The 24,000-nt window shown below is 34.1% G+C and overlaps 1 protein-coding gene across 17 annotated transcripts in view; it reads right to left on the bottom strand.

Moving 5' to 3' along the window:
• Window positions 1–24,000, bottom strand: part of LOC137620550 (serine/threonine-protein kinase WNK1-like) — a 524,046-nt gene that overhangs the window by 59,884 nt on the left and 440,162 nt on the right. For 15 of the 17 annotated variants that reach the window (XM_068350804.1, XM_068350794.1, XM_068350795.1 and 12 more), the window contains 9 exons: window positions 22,644–22,760; window positions 22,377–22,488; window positions 21,020–22,220; window positions 20,376–20,446; window positions 19,861–20,091; window positions 14,832–14,893; window positions 10,918–11,269; window positions 10,441–10,647; window positions 4,458–4,520 (listed from right to left, as the gene is read on the bottom strand). In XM_068350804.1, the coding sequence (XP_068206905.1) occupies window positions 4,458–4,520; window positions 10,441–10,647; window positions 10,918–11,269; window positions 14,832–14,893; window positions 19,861–20,091; window positions 20,376–20,446; window positions 21,020–22,220; window positions 22,377–22,488; window positions 22,644–22,760 (2,416 nt within the window). The remainder of the gene's footprint in view (window positions 1–4,457; window positions 4,521–10,440; window positions 10,648–10,917; window positions 11,270–14,831; window positions 14,894–19,860; window positions 20,092–20,375; window positions 20,447–21,019; window positions 22,221–22,376; window positions 22,489–22,643; window positions 22,761–24,000) is intronic. The other 2 variants (XM_068350791.1, XM_068350789.1) reach the window with 2 other exon arrangements.

Raw genomic sequence — 24,000 nt, 5'->3', positions numbered from 1 at the left:
ATTGAACAAATATTACATTTAATTTATGAGAGGGTGTACAAATGGTGTATTGTCACGATGTTCATAGTTACTACAAGACAGAATACTGTGATGCAAAAGCTATAAAAGTATTCTAAATTGCAATATTTCACTTGGATCTGTTCAACACAAATAGGTAACTAGTGAGGTGATATTGGATATAGACTCATTTCTAATACCAAAATCCACACAGACTTAACAATTTCAAGTCACAATCTGTTATGAGATGGCTTCTTAACTAGAAACACTCTTAACTAAGATAACTTTTCTTAAGTACAATATACTGTATGTCTTTTTTTAATGGGAATATTATACTTCAAAATGTCTTCTGTTAAAGGGTACTTCTAAACAATCCAGAAGACTTGGATGTCATAAAGACAATGTCCATAGACATAATTTAGGGCTTCTTTCTGGAAAGAATCTTTGATTGAGTGAAAAATCGTTCACAATCAGGGTAATGTAATAATTCACCACCTCATGAATACATTTATCTATGAACTTCTCCTTTCAGAAATAAAAACTGTTTCTTATGTCAATTTTAGTAACTCATTTTGAAAACAAAAGAAAAATCAATGGCATAATAGTTTGGAAGCAAAGAGGAATGAGTAAAAACTCTACCTAATAAAAATCCTAATTTTACAACCCAGGATCCTAAATTTACAAAGAATCAGTAACACACTTCCTCTGAAAGTTTCACTGTTCTTCAACAGACCACTAATCATTGGTTTCCTGACAAAGCAGAACCATTAATGTCTGTCAGACAGATCAAGATGCTCATAACATTTCCAGTGGTAACTTTGACATAAAGCTCAAATTATGCCATTCCAAACTCAAAAATTAATGAACAAAATGGGAATCCAAATAAAATAGACTTTGCCAATTATTTCACCATCAAGATGATTACTATACTTGGGCAATAGTTTGTATTTCATACAAATTTACTTGGGAACTTCTATTAAAAAAAAATTTTGAAACATTTTCTGACAAATATACTACAGTATACAGTATATACAATATAAATACTAAGTTGAAATTTTGTGTCATGACTCATCACTCCTCAACCAAATTAACCCTTAAGAGATAATTCATAATGTGTATCTTCCTTCGGTTAAGTATATGATTGCACTTCATGAAAATCACTTTATAGTTTTATCAATCCTAATATTTACAAGTATTTGCATTTCATGAAATATATTCATATACTCTAATAATGTATATATTGTAGTAACCAACAACAAGTTTAACTTGAGATTGGAGAAAATATATAAATTCTAGTTGAAAGAACCACTCTGCCATGAAATGCAAATTGAAGGATTCATATACTCTGTAATAGGAATGGTAAGTGCAATAAATTTAATTCAAACATTTAGGGACAAACCTGATATCTATCATAAAAAAAAATAAAAAAACTGGAAAGCGGCAACTAAATATTCAAGTAATGTAATGGATTTTTTTATCATGTTATCAAAACAGCATTTCACTTTCAAAATTGTAAATCAAAACTGAAAATAAGAACAATAACCAACCTAAAACCTGTAAACTAATTATTCATGGTTTATCTTAAATTAAACTACAAGACACCAAAGACAATTTTTGGGAAAACACACATATGCAAAATATTTGGGAGATAAGAGGTAAATTATTAAGATGAAAATAAATAATGCTAGTGCAAAGTAATTCAAGGTATGCAGGTGGAAAGGGTACAGAGGGATACGCCAGTAACTGCCCTTTAATTAGACACATCAATCATGGGTATTTAGAGAACTATCACTCTTTATATTGTGTGGTAATATCACAGACTCCTTATATTAAAGGATAAAAAAGGATTAGCTACAGATTTTACAAGGATAATAAAGCAACAGCAAAGAGATACGTCTGCACAACGAGTAAAATTTGTTCTACAGATATCTAACTCCAAGAAATAATTAAACAGCAATCCTAAGGCTCATATTGTAAAACATCATACAGTATAAAAGGCTTAATCATTCAGCTGCTGAATATCAGCAATTTGGCTAAGGGAAGGCATCTTCATTTTACAAAATCCTTCAGAAATAATAAAGAAAGAAGGCATCTTCATTTTACAAAATCCTTCAGAAATAATAAAGGAAGAGTTCTAAAGTAAGTAAATGAATAACCAATTAATAAATAATAAATTCATAAAAGAAATAATGCTATGATTTACTCATACTAGGGTGATCGCTTGTGAATAAACTTGGTGTAGTTTTCAAACGAACTCCAAATGTTTGCATGAAATATTCAAGTTATCAAAATAGTACAGTGCTGTACAATCTCAGCTTCCAAGTTATGGTAGTAAATGTGCAAGGTGATTTTGAATGGGCATATGATAGCCATTTAGTACATGAAAATATAGACAAATACTCTACCTTCCAATGGCTGGGGTAGGCAGCACTTTTCAGATATATACCAGCCTAGAAATGAGAATTCAGTAGACATGGTAAATGGAAAATCTCAGTTATCAACATAGTTTACTCATTTGTTCAATATCACTTAAGCTTTACGTTAATCGATTACTATCCCCAAATAATGACAGTTAACTTTCAAGGGTAAATTCCACTGCAAGTAGAATCAAGCAAATATCTTATACAGTACGAAGATAGATTTTAATCTTATTCATGCAAAAGTTTCATAAGAGACTCAATAAAAGAATTCTAAACACACTAGTAATGCCTCAGCAATTTACTGTTGCTCAAACACTCTTCATAATAAAAACCTGCAGTTTTGCTTTAAAAAAAAAAAAAAAAACTGATTAGTCAGTGAGGTGCAAACTATAACGTGGTGAGAAAGTGATAACAAGAACGTTTACTATTAACGATCTTTTGGCAATTTTTTCTAGGAAATGCAAGATATTCTAGTCATAAAGTTGAAAATAAGAAAAAGAAAAAAGCTGATAGGATAATAGAAAATGAAAACAGATGCCACAATCTTACAATGAGAGCAAAACAATTAGGCCTTTTATAAGAGAACAACATTTATTTAACTGAACTTATCCCATAATTTAAACGAAATGTTACTGTAGAGCACTTATTTTCATTCTGTAAAAATATATAGTACTTATCAATATAGTGTACTAAAATTTAAACATTAAAGGTGTTAGTTTATGAAACTGTATTTTCAAAATACGTTGGATAAAAAAAAATTGTGCTTAGATATAAAAAAAAAAAGATCAGCATAATATTTCAAAGTGATCAGAACAACTTCAGACATTAAAATAAAAAGAATAGCGAGGAACTTCTGCGATTCCTTTCTCATCTTGTGCATGGGTGTGAGGGTGTGCAGCGATGCAGGCTCATGTGGTCATTGTGAATTCCTCTAGTAAAACTGCTCATAAAAGCTTCCCTGTTTTTCTTTAATATTTCTATCGTAAAACATTATATTTCTGCTTCTTTCTTATTATTTAAATATAAAACAGGATCAGGAAGGTAGAATCTGGTGGCATGTTGATTAAAATTACAATACAAATCTTAAATCTACAACTTTTACATGTAGCCATCTATAGTACCAAATACCTTATCAGTTTCTATGACACTTGCCAGATGGCAATGTACAATATAGCACTAATTATAAGCATGAAACATCATTAAGCTGTTGTGTCCTATGAAGAACTATTCTAATAACATCACATCATAGAATTCTCTTACAGTTTTGTGAATATTTTGAAGAAAATTTGCAAAGTACATACCTTAAATTTGAATACTATAAGAAAAAAGCTGCCCCCATCATCATTTAACATTTATATGTCAAATTTTCCTTTCAGTGTTACAAGAAATGTATTCTCTCCACTATCTTGCCTTGTGCACTTTTCCTCACTGAATTATTCTAGCCCTTGAATCATAATGTCTTTTGTGTCATTTTCTAGTACTGTATGGTATACAATGGTAAATTTACTATAAGAGAGAGCAGTGACATTTGAATAGAAAAAAATATACAGTACAAAATTTAAAACATTTTATTATCTTTTTATGTAACTAGGTAATAGCTAATGAAAGAGAATAAAGCATCCTCTAGTAATGCCAATAAATTAAATCCTCTAGAAGCAAACATTGCAAAATAAAACTTCCTTTTGTAAAGAACTATTCAATTGAAGCATGGAAGCACTCGAGCACTGAGTTATTCTAGACCATTGAAGTCATAAGTGGTCACAGTTCTTTAGGAAAAATTGCAGGATAACAACTGAATCAGATTTTCCATGTGATACTTTTAGATAAACAGGACAATTGAAACGAAGTTAAACAATAGAACAAAACCCACACCCTATTGATCATTTAGCAAGGAAATCCAGTGTTTTTAAATAATCACATGGCTTATCTGAAAAACAGCTTTGTGGGTAAACTTATCAGAGCCACCACACATGCTCGTCTAGGTAGCATTCTCAGACTGTTGACAAATCCAGAATTTCTCTTTTATTACAAACTACTTACTGAGCTGTGTCGCCGCCGCCGTTTAGGGGAGGATCGACTCAGCTTCCTGGCCAGGTACCGAGCCTACCACGCCGCACAAAAATACATTATGCAACTATTGATGCACATAAAATACCATATATCCAACAGAGCTTTCATGGAAATCCAAAAATATAATTTATGTAAATATTTCTCTCATGCCATAACATATCCAAAGAAACAAGAAAATTCATAAATAAAATTTTCACTTTCCACTCATAACATTACACAGAACAGCAGATTTAAACAGGAGACTTAGAAAAACGGTGTTAAAAACATCAATTTATATAATTATTCAAAATTTTATGTGCAAGTATTTTTCTTATCCAATATAAAATTATCTTTAATATCTATTTTACCAAGATAAGGCTACACATTTCCAAAATTAAGACACACCTATGTTTCGAGACAGTACTCTATAAATTTGATAACCAGCAGTATTCTGAGGTAATCTATTAAGCTGTTCCAACCTTCATTACTTTGCAAATATTCCATTCAAACTTCTATATTCCTAATAAATACCGGTATCTAGCTCTAATGACCATCTGAGCCATTAAATAAATTAATTTTCAAACACAACTGTTTCTGTAAATCATATGGATCAAATCACTGTCATTCAGTCACTACCAGGAAAATGACCATTGAAACCCAAAAATAAAGAATAAAAAAATATATAACTTTGTTTCTGAGAGTATTGTACATTCATTACTTCTAAAATAATCTTAAAGATGTTAAGACTATAGAGTATTAGTGTATGAATACCTATGCATCCAATTCCACCACACATGTCTATCCTTACCTGCAAACATTTGACTTAAATTTTGTGCACTCATAGCTAACACTCATTACTCCACCTTAACTACTGGAACTACTGTACTTGGTACTGTATATAATTCCGGGTCTGAACAACATCCACAAGACACTAAACCACTACACTAGGTGATTACATAGAAACAGTGAAATGTTACAACAAAAAGTATTTCACTTGCTAATGGCATACCAGGAATGATCAAACTAACTGTAATAAAAACCTGTCATGACAGCAATTACATTACTCAGATACAGATGAAAAAATATTCTAAATTACAAAACTTCTATGGGTATTCTACATGAATATTAAAAAAATCAAATAAAAATTTTCCCTCATACAGTACTGTATTTAAAAAGTGGTCTAGATATTACAAGATAATTTGTTAAAGAATTTTACCATATTATTCAATGGATGCTCTATAAATTTCAGGAAAAAATACCATGTAAAATATTTGAAAGATTGTATAAAGAGTATACTGTATAACACTGGCTTGAACAGAACATCCAAAAACATGACTCAACCAATTACAGTTGTAGGAATGCTTATCATTATGACAAATTCTTTAATGAGACTTGCTCAGGATAGGACTGGAATAAATTAATATAGAAAAAATTACCTAAATGATACAACTTTATACTAGCTATTTTTTTAAATGTCATACACCTTTATTAGCTTTTCAATCTATATATTACGATTTAATTTTATTCAAAAGTTGTGATTTTCCTTAGAAATACTGTAGTCTATTCTAGATTTTAACTGAAGAGGATGCAGTTTTAATTTGATAAAATGTGCAATAAGTGAATGAATGCAGAGTGATTTTTAATCATTTTTATGAACCTCCCCTGACATTCATATTGTTTCTCTTTCAAAGCCTGGGTTATATTGACGTTTAGCGCAAACCTAAAATTATCCAGTATTCTTTTATTTCAATATGCCTAGGCCTCTAGTGAAGTACTGAGACAATCTAGCAGTTCATGGCAATAAACTTGGCTGAGGTTAAGAATTATAGATCCATGTTGAATTCCTTACTCAAACATCTAAATTGGATTTATTAATTTCAGGTATTATTGCTGATGTATTTAGGTCTTTAAAATTAAAAAACTTCAGGTTGTGAGGACAATAACTTGGAGTTTAGATGTATTACAATGCAGTATATAAAAGGTTTGCATTTTGAACCTTTGGGAGAATTTTGCTTTCAGGCTCTAACTGCTAAGACTTTTTCTAATGGCATTAGTATCAGCTTAACATGTTAAGGAACTATTAGCTCATTCATATAATATAGGTTTTGGATTGAAGATGATTTTTTTTAAATTCCCTCTATGGAAAAGGAAGTTAATGTTATGTCAGAAAATAGGTTTCTTTATCCTGTGAGATCCATTAAGTGTCATTTGGACACAACTGCAGACATTAGAGATAATGTTCCTAATTTATTTTGTAGGGTATTACTCATCCTCTGTTCAAAACTGCTGTCCCTTCTTGTTAAAGTTTGATCACAAAAGGGCACATGGAAATCCAACCAAGTCAGACTTTGACTAGGGCAGTCTAAGGTGCGACTGTAGATAAGTTTATTATTTTAGGGCTTTAAATTTCTTATCTCATTCTTTCCCTGGCCTACCTTCATCAGTGTGTGGGAATCAGCTTTATGAACAACAGGGGAAGTTCATAGATATAAAATGGAATTTTATTAAAAACATTTAGTTTTAATCTCACCTGATGTTCATACACAAGCCCACTTGCCTCCCCACTGATTAGTGATGCCAGGAGGATAGGCATTTAGTTTTGACTTGGAGATTGAAATACAATGCATTTACAGCATACCCAAGCCAAGATCATTAGCATTAACCTCTAGATTATCTGAATACTGTACTAGAAGTCTAGGCCTATCAAAAAGAATTATACTGTACAGGGAAAATATTTAGTTTTAGTGTAAATATCGATAAAAGCCAGGCTTCAAGACAGAAGCAATATAAACAGCAAGTATAGAAATAACTAATCTTATTATAAAAAATCAGTTTTATTCTTGAAATATCAACAATTGACTTTAGAATGTATTCATACATAGCTTCTTTCATATGGGAAAAAAATTTCTGGCTTTGATTAATGTACAAAGTGCAGCTTTCGTACTAATTTTGATATTGAATGCAGTATTTTACACCGTAACCAGAAAAGAACGCTAGCCCCCTGTTTAAAGTGAATCTCATTAATTAATTTACACATTAACAATGAGACCTTCAAATCTCTCAGTCATTCATGATACCCACGGAATTTTCAGTCAAAACTTAGGAACCTGTGGATTGTATTTATTGGTAGAATTAAGAAATGCAGCATTCTGTAATCAATTTTATACAAATATCATACGATTATATAACACTGATTGGAACTTATAAAAAAAAAAAACATTTACTATCTTAAGTTTATGGTCATTTCCATTAGAAGATAAAACTATACTATATTTGAATTGAAATATATTCTGTTATGTTGATGAATTTCAGATTCTTCAATATTTTACGTCTATCTAATAATAAAGTTTTTACCAAAACTAATAAAAAGAAGACAGGAAAGAACCAGATCCTGTGCATGAACGCATAATATGTTTTGAGAGCATGCCAATAGATGGCTCTATTTCATGTTCTTTGGAGAATTATGTCAAGGTAATTATACCACAGTCCAGTAATAACAATCATCATCCTAAAGATAATTATTTTTCTTATTTTAGTATACAGCAGGAAAACTTCAATATTTTCATATGCTTTAAATGATTTAAGAGGACCGGCTGACTAATGCCATTTGTTAAGAACAGGACTTTTATAATATCGGACCGGCGGGGATTTTAACCCTCGTCCGGGATATCTGTATGCCAGTGACCATACCACTCAGCCACGAAGAAAGATAAAAGTCAATGACAATTCTTCTGTACATATACCTGTCAAATTCAGGTTTTCTCTACTTAGAATTGAAATCAACCCATCTTCACCATCGTAGCTAATTGGTTGACATTCATACCACTTTAAAGGCTTAAAGGCTGCTCATGAATGGCAGAGACAAGGGACAGTGGCATTGCCCTATCAGGCGGGACAATGCCCTAGAGACTGACCATATATATCATATGATAATTTTATGTTCCTTTTTGGCTATTAATAAACCAAAACGAAGTTGTTTATGATGATTTAATCATAAATGAAGATTCCTTTGCTCAATATCTTGCTTCTTTAGGCGAGACGGTTGCTCCATTATCTCTCTCCTTCACTAACTCCGCTAATTTCGCCAATATTCCCCATTTGGAACTCTTATTAGAGTGAATTTCCTTCTTCCTTATGTTAGCGAGATGTTGAAATTGTCTTTTCCTCTTTGAAATGATGAAATTCTTGCCAAAAACGAGAAAAACAAACTTGAAAATGAGTGAATGTCAGAGGTCAAATTCAAATATGTACTCTCTCTGAGGTTTGTGGTAAGACTGAAGGGCGAAGGGTGTAGTTTACCGTGTAATACTGTACATCTTCTTGTGGCTCATGGAATCTATACAGATGCCATTGCTCACAATTTGTTTGGCATTAAAATGTAATAATTATCAAAATTTACTATAACAAGAAATACTGCATTTTCTTGGCTTGGTATATTGAGTTACTTTTAATAATTACCCTATAACTATGAAAGTAAGAGGAATTATGACAAAATATTTTGTCTATGCATTCTCCATTGCCATATGAAGCTGTGAATTTTTTTAGGATTTTGTGTTCTTCCTATATCCCCATATATTGTGATTCCGGCCGGGCCCCTTAAACAGGTAATCCTCTTTGTTTCAACTTTTACATTTAGATTACGCACAGTGTAGCTGAAATATTCACCTTTTGCATTAGATAAGTTGATATGTCAACCATATACATATGTAGATGTTGATGTGTGTAAGATTGTGATCATTCCTGAAAAATATTGTACTAATAACATCTTTGGGCCCTTGTCAATCCAAATGCACATGTTACAATATTTGGATTCCAAGATCATGGAAGAGTCCATGATCATTCTAAATCCACAATGTAAACCTAACTCAAATACCCTGCTTTCAAAGAATTAACTCATAATCTAAATGTGTGAGTGACCAGGTTCCTATGTAGCGAGATAAGATTTTGTTCAAAAGAGAAGCCTTCAGAAAGACCTACTATTTAGTCAATAAAGACAAGAAGATATTTCCAACTATTTTAATGAGAACTTAAATGAAGGAATTACTATAGGATGGAACTCTAATTTTTAACAGTTTCTTGTGTTGTACAATTGTTATTAAGAATACAGCAGCTGTATATACCGTTAGAGAAGGTTACATTTTAACTTCTCAGTCACTCATTCTATAGGGGTCAATTTAATAACTTTCGAAACTTAGTGTATCATAACATCAAATATAATATTTAATCAAAAGGTTTCCAATTCATTTTCCATTCAATTAACATTATTGATAACAGATGATCTTTAGGTAATCTATGCTGATAATTAGTTTATCTATTTTACTTTCATTTTAATTTTCAAGGCTAAACACACTTTACTACCCTGAATAATCTACGACTTTCAATGTCCTCATTGCAGAACCTAATGGAGAATTCAGGGCCTATTAGTTTCATAGATATAAGAAACAACAACAACAAATTCAAAATAAAACCCATTTATCCATCATTTGCATTCAACGGTGTAACATGCAAATATATCTAATAGATAACAAATCCAAAATATGAATAAGATATGGAGAACACTTCATTTAAAACATACAGTCAAACTCGAATAATATTCATGCTTAAAAAAATACATCAGGTAATTCCTGATGTTATAGTAAATCTAAATCATTAAGAAATGCTGTATAAAAAATTCAAGAAAATTAAGTATTGTAACATAATAAAATTAACTTTCAAGCCTTTGCCTAAAAGAATTTAAAATAAAAGTGCAAATATTTGTATAATCTATACAATATACCATGCTCTAAAAACTATTTGCATAGCTATGACCACACACATTTCATTTCCTTATGGACTAATAATTAATAAACACAGGTTTTATAAATAACGGGTTTAACCTCCGTCATCATTGCATTATATAAGTCAGTCATGGCAAAATTACCTCTCTAACCTTATTACCCCAAATTCTAAAACATAATAATAAACATTAACTTACCCGAGTGTCGTTGTCATCTCGATGTCTTCTGGTTACTGATGGAGACCTTGCCTGACCATCTTGTGAATGATGCTGGGTCCTAGAATCTAGCCCAGGAGTAGAAACTGTTGGTAGGACATTGGGGTTCGCCTGAAGTTGTCTTATGATATCTTCAATATAATTTACGACCACTTCAGCATGATTTACAGGTAGGAGATTGGTCATAACCTGAGAGACATTGGAAAAACAAATATAAATAGCTTCCATAAAAAAACTATCAAACTAATTTTATTCATCTAACATAATGTTTGAACTGAAGCAGAATATTGTAGCATATTTTGAAGACACTATTCCACAGAAATGTATGATCAATATAATTAGGAAAGTGTGACATACAATTATGTAAAAATATCTTCAGATGAGAGAAATTTAACATTTTCTCCTAACACCCCCAATTTAAAATACAGGTTATATGGCAATATAAAAACCATGTCTTACCAGTTTATTTGCTACATCTTGAGGGTCATTATCAGTGATGTCAAACTTGAAGGTTATTGTCTTCTGCTTAATGGTTTCCAGCTGGCACTCAACCATTGTATCTGTGACCGATAAGACAGTAAGCTTGGGAAACCGGTCCAGGGTTTTCTTCTTGCGTATCTTCCTGTGTTGCTTGTTGCCGGATCCATCTGCAGGGTGTTCACTGTTCTCACTTTCAGAGGCAGCGCTGGGGTCAAAGTGGGATTGAGTAGAGAATGTTGTAGTGGTGGTTGTGGAAGTGGTACAGGTAGTTGAGATGATGTTGCTTGTGATGGCGAAGTTGGAGACACTCTCCAGACCATTGCCACCAGGCCTTCTCAGATACATGGAAAGAATAAATACCAATGTTTCACATATTTCACATACCTTAAAAAGAGCTTATGATACTTACCACAGGGTTGACATTAAAAGTATTGACCACATCATGCATCTTGAAACTAACATTCCGCTAGCATTATACACACCATCTAACGGGGATGGCAAATAATATAAAAGCTACAGCTATAGCAAAAGCTAAATAAAATAAAGCTATTACTAATAACAAAGCAAAACTAATGGATTTAAGGAACACATTCTGTGGAAAATGCCCTTACTGTTTGTGAAACCCAAGTGATAACAAAAACTTTAAAATATTTTAACTAAAATATTATTTCTGTCCACAAGTAGCATGACAAAGATCAGTATTCAATATTAAACGAATTGTAGCAGTTTCAGAATTATAAAGCAGATGGCTCTAGCACAATGAGGGCTTGGATTTATGGGTAGAACCAAATAAAATAAAATGCATAAGTATGTCTGCCCAAAGGGAGATATTCCTGGAAAAACAACGGAGTGCCAGACTAAAAGGGTGATAACTTAAAGGCTAACAGATAAAAAATGACATTTAAAATAACTAAAACATTTATTTAAAGATTACTATATGCCAAGCAGAAAAATAACTATCTTCCCATTATTTCTATGTTCATATTGTTTCTCTCTCAAAGCTTGACTTATATCAACTTTCCAACTTTCTTCTTTTCAATATGCTTATACCTCTGGCCCAGTATTGAAACAACCTAGTGACTACTGGCAATGACCACTGTTTGGGTATGCCATGCTGGCTTTTGTTTTTTTGTGGATGTATTTAGGTCTTTTTCAAAGACCTCTGATAGTCAGAAAGATTTTTTGAGTCTGGATGTATTGTTACAATATTTTAAAAGTTCATTCTTTGAACTTATGTAAAATCTTTCCGTTAAGGATCTCATGGCTAGAATTTTTCCTATTAGCATCAGCTAATTGAATTAGAGAACTACATGATTTTTCTTATAGTGTCATGTAAGTTTTTGGAGGAAAATATTCTTATCTCTTTTTACCTACACTCGAGCTAAAAATTATTATAAAAAAAGTTAGCCACAACTCTTTCAAATTACCTCTAGAAAATGAAGTTACTGCTGTTAGAAAATAGATTTATTTGTCCCGCGAGAGCTGTTAAGTATTATTTGGAAAAGACTGCAAACATTATTCAATGAGGCAATGTTCCTAATTTGTTTGGAAGAGGTCAGGATTTCAAACTGCCCTTTGTCCAAAAATGTTTTGGTTACAGAGATTCACAAGGAGTTGGATCCAAGTCAGGTGAAAGACTCGAAGGTTAGGGATCATGCTATTAGAAATGCAGCTCATAATTTTTGGTAGGACTCTTTCTTTGGAAAGAGTTTTAGCAGCAGCTCAGTGCCATAACATACCAGTATTTCCTAACCATTATCTTATATAATGCTGGTTTGCTTAAAAAGATTGCTGTGGTTTTAGTGCTGTAGTAGCAGCTGTTGATGTGGTCTAATTTAAGTGCACTTGTTCAATTAATTGAGAAAATTCAATTAATTTTATGATTAGTTCTTCCACTTGGAATACACAGTGTTGGATAAAGTATATAAATAAGTATTTAGGAACATTATCTGGAGAATCAAGTTATAGCAAGCTTTAGTTTGAAGGTAGTTTTTTACCAAGGTATTAGACAGAGACAAGTCTTAAGTATCAATAAATATTTTAAGACACTGAAATTTCCTCTCTTTCTCATCAGCCTCCCCACTGACCTTACGGGCTGCAAACGCAAGAGCCCGTGTTCCAACATTCGTTTGCAGCAATCTAACAAGCAAGCATGTAAGCAACCCCGCTGACTAGTGATGTCAAGAGGATAGACTAGTTTTGACTGAGAAATAAAAGCATGTACAGTGTACCCAAGCCATGATTATTGCCATTAGTCACTGGACTGTCTCAACACTGGGCGAGAGGCCTTAGCCTGTCGAAAGCAAGAAATCAAAAAATTTTTACTTTTGGGGTAAACATCGATATAAGCCAAACTTCAAGAAAGAAAAAATATGAACATCAGGTGAGTATAGAAATACAAAATTTGATTACTGAAATTCCACTTTTTTATATCATGACACAAAACTAAAATTTCAAGATATTTACTATTTAAAAAGTACACTCGTGATTATAGTCAAGATGAAAATAACTACATGTTTCAAATGTACTACTCATTATGGTTCGATATGCCAAACAAATATAAAGAGAGGATCTAAATGATAATATTTCCAAAACACACATCCTCAAATTCCCTGATTATTAATTGTTTGTGACTCGCCCAATATGGTCTAATATAAAATTAAAAATTTAAGGACACAAAATATTACTGCAGTTACTGCACAGTGCACAAGAAATTTTTTTCAGAATACTCAGCTGCTATCGAATTTATATTGTACATGTATTTATGCATAATCATAGTTTATTCTTTGACCATATAAACTTAGATCTGCATGCTAAACTACAACTCCCATAAAAAGCATGATGAAAGCATACAGATTAAGAATAAAGAAACTTCTGATTAAACTAAAGCCTAAATAATGATTGCAAAGAAAAATGCATATATATATATATACATATATATATATATATATATATATATATATATATATATATATATATATATATATATATATATATATATATACATATACATATATATATATATATATATATATATATATATATATATATATATATATATATATATATATATATATATATATATATATATATGTCTGTAAATTAATTGATTTCACTAATATCTCACAAATTTAGTGCTAGAGCCATGCCTATAGGTGCAAGTTAACTTGAATTAATTTGGGGATAAATTGCCAATTCTAAAAAGGTATTACATTTAAGAGGTCTGTGTTGAAGAAACCTAACAGCTGGAGAGGAAAAAATGATTGGGAAAAATCTAGCAGCCAAACTTCAAAAATCAGCATTTCAATATTACATCCGATCTACAGTATGTCTAGTGTAATAAAAATGTAGGCAGAATGAAAAATTCTTTTCAGAATACAATTACTTATCCATTTATTATTTAATCCCTTCAGACTCCTCCCACATCACCATTAAACAATCTGCTAAAATTTTCGCCCTTCATTTCAAAAACATATCCTTCAGGCCAGCCGTAGGAGTCTAGAAGCGACTCTGTGGTCTGGTTAAACTACTTCAGAATAAACAATTTCATGACACTAACAAAGGCATGTATCTTTCACAAGCTGTTTGCAATGGCACACTAATGAAAACTCAAGCCATGACAATTCACCCTTGTAGCTATGTTGCATAAAAAGACCAGGTTAATATTCAAAGAAGTAGGTAAAGTATGACCATGAGCATAAACTGGGGAATTAAACATTCAAGTTATTCACACTAAAATCTGGCTTGGAAAGAAAGTAAATAATTGGGGATAAAGAGGTAGAAACAACCAAAACCAACATCACAAAACTAATTTGAAAGCACCTGAGGATTTTCGTGTATAATAACCAGGAACTGAAGGATTAGTCTTCAAACTACTTTTGGGTCTTTCTTACCTGTCGTTGAGCAGATGGGAATGCAAATCCGTCAGCATCTGCGATGAAGGAGAATTCTCCAGCTGTTGGATGAAGTAATTGAATTAATGATAGAAGTTAAATATCTAACCAATTATTATGCTATATTCCCAGTTTCACTGCTTGACACTCATAATTTGTAAATTACATGACAATTCCTTATATGAAAAGTAATTACTTATTTAACTCTGGTGACTAAAAAAAATAACATCCACCTCAGCATGCAAAGCACCATACCTTCCCAAAACAAAAATGACAATGATAAAATGAGCCAAAAGATCAAAAGCTGAGGGAGTGGGTAAGGAAGTAAAATTTTTCCCATCTTAAAATGCTTTATGCTTCACAAAAGTAACTTTAATATAAAACAAAATCTAATCAGGAATGTAACAGTGCTTATGCTTCAAAAACAAAAATAGTTATAAATTATAATAGTAAGGAGCCAACACATTTAGGATAAAGGCTGCATAATACTGTTTTTGTAGCTACAACAAAAGCATAATTTTCCAACAGTAACATATCGTACTGTATAACATGGAGACTTGATAAATTATATAATCTTTCTCCTAAGTTATGGAAGGATTTTGCACTACGCATGTTTACATACTCATTAAAATCTAAGCTTATACTACACAAAAATAGTCTTAGCAATAAACCATTTTAAGCTTATACTACACAAAAATAGTCTTAGCAATAAACCATTTTAAGTCAAATCAGTCATACATGAGGTAGATATATCTTTAGGGCATGCAAAAAAAAAAAAAAAAAAATGAGGTATTTTAAACACAGTGATGCCTAATTCCAAATTAAGTAAAATTATGTTAACATTTGGTGACACCTTTACTAAACTATAACCGCAACTGTCTTATGCCTAAACAGCTGGAATGCAAAACTGTAATTGTGGATGAAACACATACGGTATATTTTCCTTCTTTAATCACACCTGATGCAGCCTAAAGACAATTCAGCAACCAAATGATTCCTAAGAGAATGCTACTCCCATATATGGCCCATATTATACGGCAATTTCTCATGCCTCGGATATCCTAATACTGTATTAGATAGTGAATCTAAGTAATTTGTACGTGCCAACATACGTAAAAATGAATTGGTCTCAGTTAGTGATAGGAAATCAATTATAATTGACAAACTACCTTTTTTATTACTAGCTGTAAATATGAATTCATTATCTGAAAAAGCAATGCATATGAAAAAATATATGCTATAAATGCCGTAAAATGTATGATCAGTTTCCTCAAGGCTTTCAGAAAAAATAAAGCTTGCTAATAACAGAACTATAGTCAAATTGATTATTAGAATTCAATTCTTGATTTATGTATGAAATTTTGCTGCCAATTTTTCTTAACTTTGTATCCTACTAATGGAATAATCACATCTAAATACCACCAACTTAAAAACAAAAACTAAGTAATTCTAGAAAAATCTTATAAACAATCATTAAACAAAACAGAAAAAATGAGAATTCGTCAGAGGAAGAAAGTTCAAGTCATGAGTGCCCATTTTTGGGTGATATATACAGTACTGGAGTTCTATAAATAGTCAGACGCACAGTACTGTAATGGCAAATCAATATCATTCAAAGGAAAAATCTGAGCAAAATTCAGTGGCCAAATAAAAAAGTATTCCTAATTTCATAAAATACAAGCAAGTAAAAATGAAACTCAAGTTATAAGAAGCTACAATGACAGTCCATTAAAAGTTCAATCTAATCAATAAAACAATCTCTCTCCTTTGGTAAAGTAACTAATATAATGTTAAAATTTGCAAATGAAACATAATAAAAGGCTAAAAAGTTAGACAGATTGGTCAAATGTCAGAAACTGTCATAGGTATGGAGCATTCCTAAAGAGGTTACAGTATATTAATAGATATGCTTCTTCAATTTATGAGGACTGTTCAGCTTAACATGATCATAAGTGTTTAGGTCAAACGAAAGAAGCAGTAATTTTAAGAATTTAAAAAAAAGACAAACATTATGCATTTCTTCTTCACGATTTTTAAGTTAACACCCCCAACATAAATCCTCGGTAAATGAGCAACAGGTTTCCATACAGCGAAGTTTCTAACTCTCTCTCCTCTAGTATGCTTCTGAAAAATCCTTAGGCTGGTGCTAAAGCTTAATGTCATCTAAATTTTCCAAAATGCATTTTACAAATCTAGTAAATGTGTAACATTATCTGAAAAATACTGTACAAAAATATTGTGGTACTTTTCAATGCTAAATTAAGCAGTACGCAAAAAATACAAAATATGCCTAAACAACATTCAGATAAGTACAATACAACAAACCTACAGAAAAACCTAATTCTTGGTCAAATGAGCATCTACATAATTTTTTTGAATGCTTTCTACATAGTAGTCCTACCTTTTCTCCCAGCGCTTGATAAACAGCTACCACTTCTCTACTTATCATAATAGATAAAACGCTATTCATAAAAGTAATGCCTTAATGTGCTATTAAATACTGGGAGAAGGAAAAATTGGAAAATAAGGAATAACAACTAGGAAACCTGGAAAGTCATGCACAAGGCTGCTATCATGCCTCCCTCTACTTAACATCATTACAAGATACTGAAATCGACTACAAAGCACACCTAAAGCTATCAGAAACGCCAAAAACTCAAGAGAAACAATAAACCTGGGGCACTAGGATGAAGGGAAAAGATTTTTCTGAATTTACAACTGTGCAATAATGATTAATGGGTGTTGGCAATCAAAGTGGTGATTTATATTGGGAGGCCAAGCACAGGAGCATCATTGGGAAATGTAAATTTGCCTAAGCAACTAAAAGATGTTTTCTCCCACATCTAGAAATAAATCATAAACTGTGCTCATCCATTATGTAAAAATGGTATATTAAAGAAATTAAAGGACTTTGAGCATGACACTGAATAATTTAATCAAATAAACGGAAGCTTTGAAAAGAGAAGTATGGTAATGAAATTTTAAGCTCGGTGCAATATTTTGTAAAATAGAATCTTGCAGCAGCAACAGCATTTGCTGATGCATCAGCAGATGTGGCTTGGGGAGATTTATGATATTAGGGCTAATTATTCGATAATTAAAGTACAAAAATATTTGATTTAAGAATTTCAAAGCTCAACCACTTCCCGCAATAATGTCAAAACAATTACAAATGTTCTTGTTAACAGAACGTCAATTACTTTAGCAAGCTAACCAGAATACAATTAAGCCGCACTACATGGGAATATTTTTATTATCAAAAGCATAACATGGAGTAATGCTACAAAATTGTCAGGGAGATAACTGTCCCAAAAAGGCAAGACGGATAACAGATATGAAATGTAATCTATATACTGTATTTGTTTTTCAATTCCAAATTTTTTTTATAACTTATAGCACCACTAAATGCATGGCAAAATACCTACTTCACAATCCTATTATGTATATATATTCCCTGAAAGCCATAGCTGCTGTGCTGTTTCAATAGGTTGAGCTAAAAACTTACACTGTCTGTTGCTTTGTCAAACAACTGATGCTGTGGCTCGCCCATAGCTTCACCCATTTTTGGTGCTACCCCACTCATCATGGCTGCTGAGAATTCAGGGGGGAAAAATACAGAGGGGAGGATGTTACGGTGCTGGAGGAAGGCAGGGAGGATACCACTTCTGGGAGGAGAGGGGACCGAGGTCTGATACATAAGGGGAGGTTGAGAATAATGGGGAGGAGGTTGCAATGTTGGAGGTGTTAAATTTGTTTCAACACGTGCCACATGGCTGGATGCAGAAAATATAAAATTAGAATGATATGGGATGACAAGATGCGGCGGCCGCACACGAAACTGCACCTGACTTGCATCGCTGGTGATTCCAGTAGTTGACCGAGAAGTTCCAATGGCCGTTACAGATGAGACTACTCCTGGAATTGAAGGAACTAAGGATGGCTGACACTGTAAGATTGCTGGCTGTGTAGACGCACTTCCTAGTTGTGCGGGGATACCTCCAACATGCTGCACTGAGGCTTCCTGTTGCGTTAGTGAAATAGTTTGCTGAGACTGAATAAGACTCAATGTTGATATAACTTGTGCAGTTGTAGCTGCCAGTTCAGAGGCAGTAGTAGTTCTCTGCAGTATAGCTTTAGCTGGAAAGGTTACATCTCCAGGCACACCAGAAGGAACTGTTTCTGATATCACTGATGCTGGGACATGTGCACAAACCGCTGATGATGGAACTGGAACCTGTGAGGGTAACAATCCAGACTGTGACGATACAGTTGGAATAACCTGTGGAATGCTGCCCGGTATCAATATACCTGCCCCACTGGCAACAGGTGGAATGATAGGTTGAGGTTGTGTTGATATAGGCTGTATGGGTACAACTGGTTGAGGCCCTACAGCTGGGGGTTGCGATACCATTGTTGGAAGCTGCGTTACCACTGCTGGAGGTTGACCCACAACTGCTGAGGGAATAACACATTGCGTTTCTGATCCTACAATGTGTGTTGATGATGCACCAGAATAAATTGCTTGTGACTGAGGATGAAGTATGGGAGCTTGAGAAGACATCATTACTGGCTGTGATGATATTAATGTAGGCTGTGGTTGGGACATAAGAGTCGTTGGCTGTGGTGGTAGAAGCACAGACTGAGGGGCAAGAATTGGTGTTTGTGACGTAATTCCAGTTGGCTGACTGGCAATGACCCCAACAGATGGCTGTGACATGACAGCTGCTGAAGGTTGTGATATAACTACTGCAGCAGCAGCTGGTTGTTGAGACATAATTGCTGCTGCAGAAGGCACAGAAGGCACCACCATAGGCAATGAAGCCATGACGACAGGATGGCTAAGGACATTCAAAGTCTGTGTACCTATTCCCACTGGAGGAGAACCAATCATAACTCCCTGAGATGTTAAAACCTGCGACTGAGGAATTACCCCGGGGTACTGTGATGTGATTAAAGCAGTAGCACCTGCAGTACTACCACACACTTGAGAACTTATACTACTGTAATAATCAGGATGTGGCTGATCTACCTGCTGGGTTGAAGGCTGAGGAACAGGAACAGAAGTTGGCTGTTGAGCCGCAGGCTGTTGAACTTGTTGATAACCACTCGTTGGTATGTATGCTTGTGATACTGACACTACGGTAGTACCAGCTTGTGGATAATGGGCCTGTGACTGAAAACCAACACTGACTGGCTGGTATTGGGATGAACTACTTTGGTAATTGCCATAGCCATAGCTGGAAGCATAAAATGACCCCTCCTGAAAAGAAGACAAAATTAGTTTTAAGTACAATACATGGATCTAACATACAGCTACTCTTTTGTCAATTCTGATCCATGTCAAATATAAATTGAAAATATAGCAGCATTTAATACCAATCTTATGTGATTTGGTACTAATAAAAATATATGCTGTTGCTTCAATAGTAGAAAAAGGAGTTATGTGTATGTACTTGAGAGCTTAAATTAAATTCTACAAACCTTCAATTTAGAAGTTTCTGAAATACATGAATTTTAAAGGAGCAATACAAATCTATACAGTACCTGAGCAATTGTCTGCTGGACTTCACTACCCGGGGTCAAGGTATAGTAGCCACTTTCTCTTACATTTTCACCTAAAATGAAAATTTAAATTTTATTTTATAATCTTTTATGAATAAAAAATAGCTTTCATTGATAATCAATCAATTGTTAACCTGCACTTTAACTAGTGAAACTTGTTAGAGGAAGAAAATTACTATCATACTGTAAGGATTACAGAGATGAAAATCCAATGGTTAATGTATCTTGTTTGATTAAAATTTTGATATCCTCTCATATTCACAAGTCGGGAATTTTTGTAGAATGCTGACCATGTTTTCATTGATCAGTGATACCGTACTGTATCCCAGTACAGTAATTAAGAGCAGCCACTTAAAAGGGTATTAGATATTATTAGTTATGGTCATAGCTTTTTATCACAATATTGATTGTTTTTGATTTGGAAATACACACATATAATGTATGTGATTTATGAAATTATATTTTCAAATGAATAATTGCAAAAATTAAGTGGTGAAAACTCTCATTAAAAGAATTTCCCTAAATTTGAGATAAAAAAAATAACAATAATATGAAAATCTGGTCTAAAGCTTCCATTAAGAGGTTAAACTCAATTACCAAAATTATCACAGGAACTAAAACAATACCTTGCTGTTCCTGAGGAACTACTTCAGCGACTATCTGCTGCTGAAGATCCTGCTTTGGCTGCACCTGTTGTGTCGTTTGTTGCGGTGGTTGTGCCTGCTGCTGCTGCGGGTCCAGAGAAACACTCCGTTGTGGTTGGCTCTGTTGAATGGGTACAGATACTGGTGGTGGTTGTACAGAAGTCTGGGTTTGTAGGGGTGGTGCAGCCTGTTGTTGCTGCTGCACTGGTGCTTGTGGCTGGAATTGTTGTTGCTGCTGTTGTGGGGGTTGTTGTATTTGCTGTGGTTGCTGAATTGGCTGGGATGTCTGTTGTATTGGCTGTTGTGTCTGTTGTATTTGTTGTGGCTGCTGCTGCATTTGCTGTGGTACCTGCTGCTGCATTTGTTGTGGTTGTTGCTGCTGTATTTGCTGTGGTGGCTGCTGCTGCATTTGCTGTGGTGGCTGCTGCTGCATTTGCTGTGGTGGCTGCTGCTGCATTTGTTGTGGTGGCTGCTGCTGCATTTGCTGCGGTGGCTGCTGTTGCATTTGCTGAGGTGGTTGCTGCTGCATTTGTTGTGGTGGCTGCTGCTGAATTTGTTGAGGTGGCTGCTGCTGCATTTGCTGTGGTGGTTGCTGCTGCATTTGTTGTGATGGATGCTGCTGCATTTGCTGTGGAGGTTGCTGCTGCATTTGCTGTGGTGGTTGCTGCTGCATTTGCTGTGGTGGCTGTTGTTGCATTTGCTGTGGTGGCTGTTGCTGCATTTGCTGTTGCGGCTGCTGCATCTGTTGTGGCTGCTGCTGCATCTGCTGTTGTTGCATTTGCTGTGGTTGTTGCTGATGCATTTGCTGCGGTGGCTGCTGCTGCATTTGCTGCGGTGGCTGCTGCTGCATTTGCTGTGGTGGCTGCTGCTGCATTTGTTGTGGCGGCAGCTGTTGGGTTGGTTGAGGTTGCATTGGCTGAGAAGGCTGAACAGGTTGAGGAGTCTGGGGCTGAAGTTGAGATGGTTGCAATGATTGCTCCTGCTGTTGCTGAGAAGCAATCTCCTGAATTGGAGCCTGCTGCAAACTTTGTTGTTGAAGCTGCTGCTCTTCCAATTGCTTCTCTTTTTCTACAACCTCCTTCTTGCGACGCTCTTCTCTTTCTCTTGTTAAATTGCTAATCTGACTTGCTATCATCCTTGCCACAGTCTTTTCATCTTCCTCAAATATCCAGCCCATTTTCACCTGAAGAAGAATAGAATTAATTACTATATTAAAAAAAGTAAAAGTGTACAATAAAATCAAGACCTATGTATCACTGTAAGGAAACAACTCATTTAACTTTACTGCCTCCTGAAATAAAAGACAAAAAGTGACTAGCAGATAAAAATTGACCCTTACCATGCCCTCTGCAATTTTATCTGGATTATCATTGTTGATATCAAAGTCAAACTGGATAGCTTCATTCTCTTTGTGTTTGTCTTTGCGTTTCTTGGGGTCAACTACACGTAATCTGTAATGAAAACAAGTAAGGTTAATTTCTTACATACTGTATAAGTCTTCAAAATACTAAAATGAGGATGTTCAATACTGCCAGGACACATTAAACGCAAAATATAATCAATATCCCACGAAAAAATTATCTTTGTTTTCTTATCTATCATATACCTTAGCGTCACATTTCCAGAGTCACTTTGCAAAGCTTCTTCCTTATTGGTGAGGTCAACTTTGATTCCAGTGTCTTCTTGAAAGAACTCATGGTTCAGAAGGTCTTTCACAGTTGGTCTAGAATTAAAAAGAAAAACAATAGAGATGGAAGTGAAATCAAGGAATTTGAAAAAAAAAAAAAAAAAAAAATCTGAAGAAAATTCATTAAAAATTTCAATTAATCATAATATATACTGGTGCATAAAAGATATCCTACATATCTCCAACAGATCCTCTTGAGCCCATGCTGGCAGTTGAACCCAAACTGGAATGAGGACTAGATGCAAGCATACGATCTAAAAGAAATTTCCTCAGAGACCAATTTTTTCTTGGACTTTTTTGTGGACTAGGAGGTGAAATACTGTCTATACACTGGGAACACTGGCATGAACTTGAGTGCAAACTTGAAATGTTACTTTGTGTATCATCGCTGTTATACGAGTGTGACAAGTGAATAATTGGGACAGATGTATTGCTTGGAGAGGATAAATTCCTCACTTCTTGTGGTTTCAAATGGTAGTCAGAAGATCCTCCTTGAAAGTCTGAATGCCGACGACAGCAATTCCCAGGTAACTGCCAAGGCAAATGTTCATATTCTGATGAACCAGGAGAATGATGGTTTGAAGAATAAGGCTGAAAAATGCTTGGGCTTACAGATCTACTTGAATGTGGTGTAGTTTTATTGCAAGGTGTATTAGGATATGATAGAGGTTGCACATGGTCATTATGAGGGATATTTCTTGGTCGACTTCTTCCAGATGAAGGTGATAATTTACAGGGGTGTCCAGAGCTGTCAGACCTACTAGAATATGTACTTTCACATCTAATCGGAGGTGGCCCATATCTAACTGGTAAAGGATTGTTCTCTTCATCTACTTCTAATTGAGCATCTACTGGTGGCCAAACATTTGGGTATGGAAATAATGTGCCACTATTCTGGCAATTCATGTTTTGTGGTGGGGCATGTACCTCATGATACTCAATGCCATACACCTCAGCCATACTAGAAGTTATGGTGCTGGATTCAAATGTATTCTTATCAACAGGATCATAAACCGGTGCAAATGGTGAAACAGGCGACAGCAAAATATAGCCATGTGGCATGTAAAAGTATTTTCTTATAGGAATGTTTACAGGTTCCGGTGAGGATTGAACAGTTGTAGTACAATGAACTTGAGTCTTACAAACAGATGCCTGACAATTGTATTTTCTCGTAGGTAAAGGACTAGTTGGCTGGGATAGAGACTGGAAGGAATATCCTAATCTTTGGTCTTGATTGACATTCTGCACTTGAACCTTTGTCTGCTCCCTTCCCACA

This window comes from Palaemon carinicauda, chromosome 27 (assembly GCF_036898095.1).
Source record: "Palaemon carinicauda isolate YSFRI2023 chromosome 27, ASM3689809v2, whole genome shotgun sequence".
NCBI lineage: Eukaryota > Metazoa > Arthropoda > Malacostraca > Decapoda > Palaemonidae > Palaemon > Palaemon carinicauda.
This window is presented reverse-complemented; position numbering and strand designations above follow the sequence as displayed.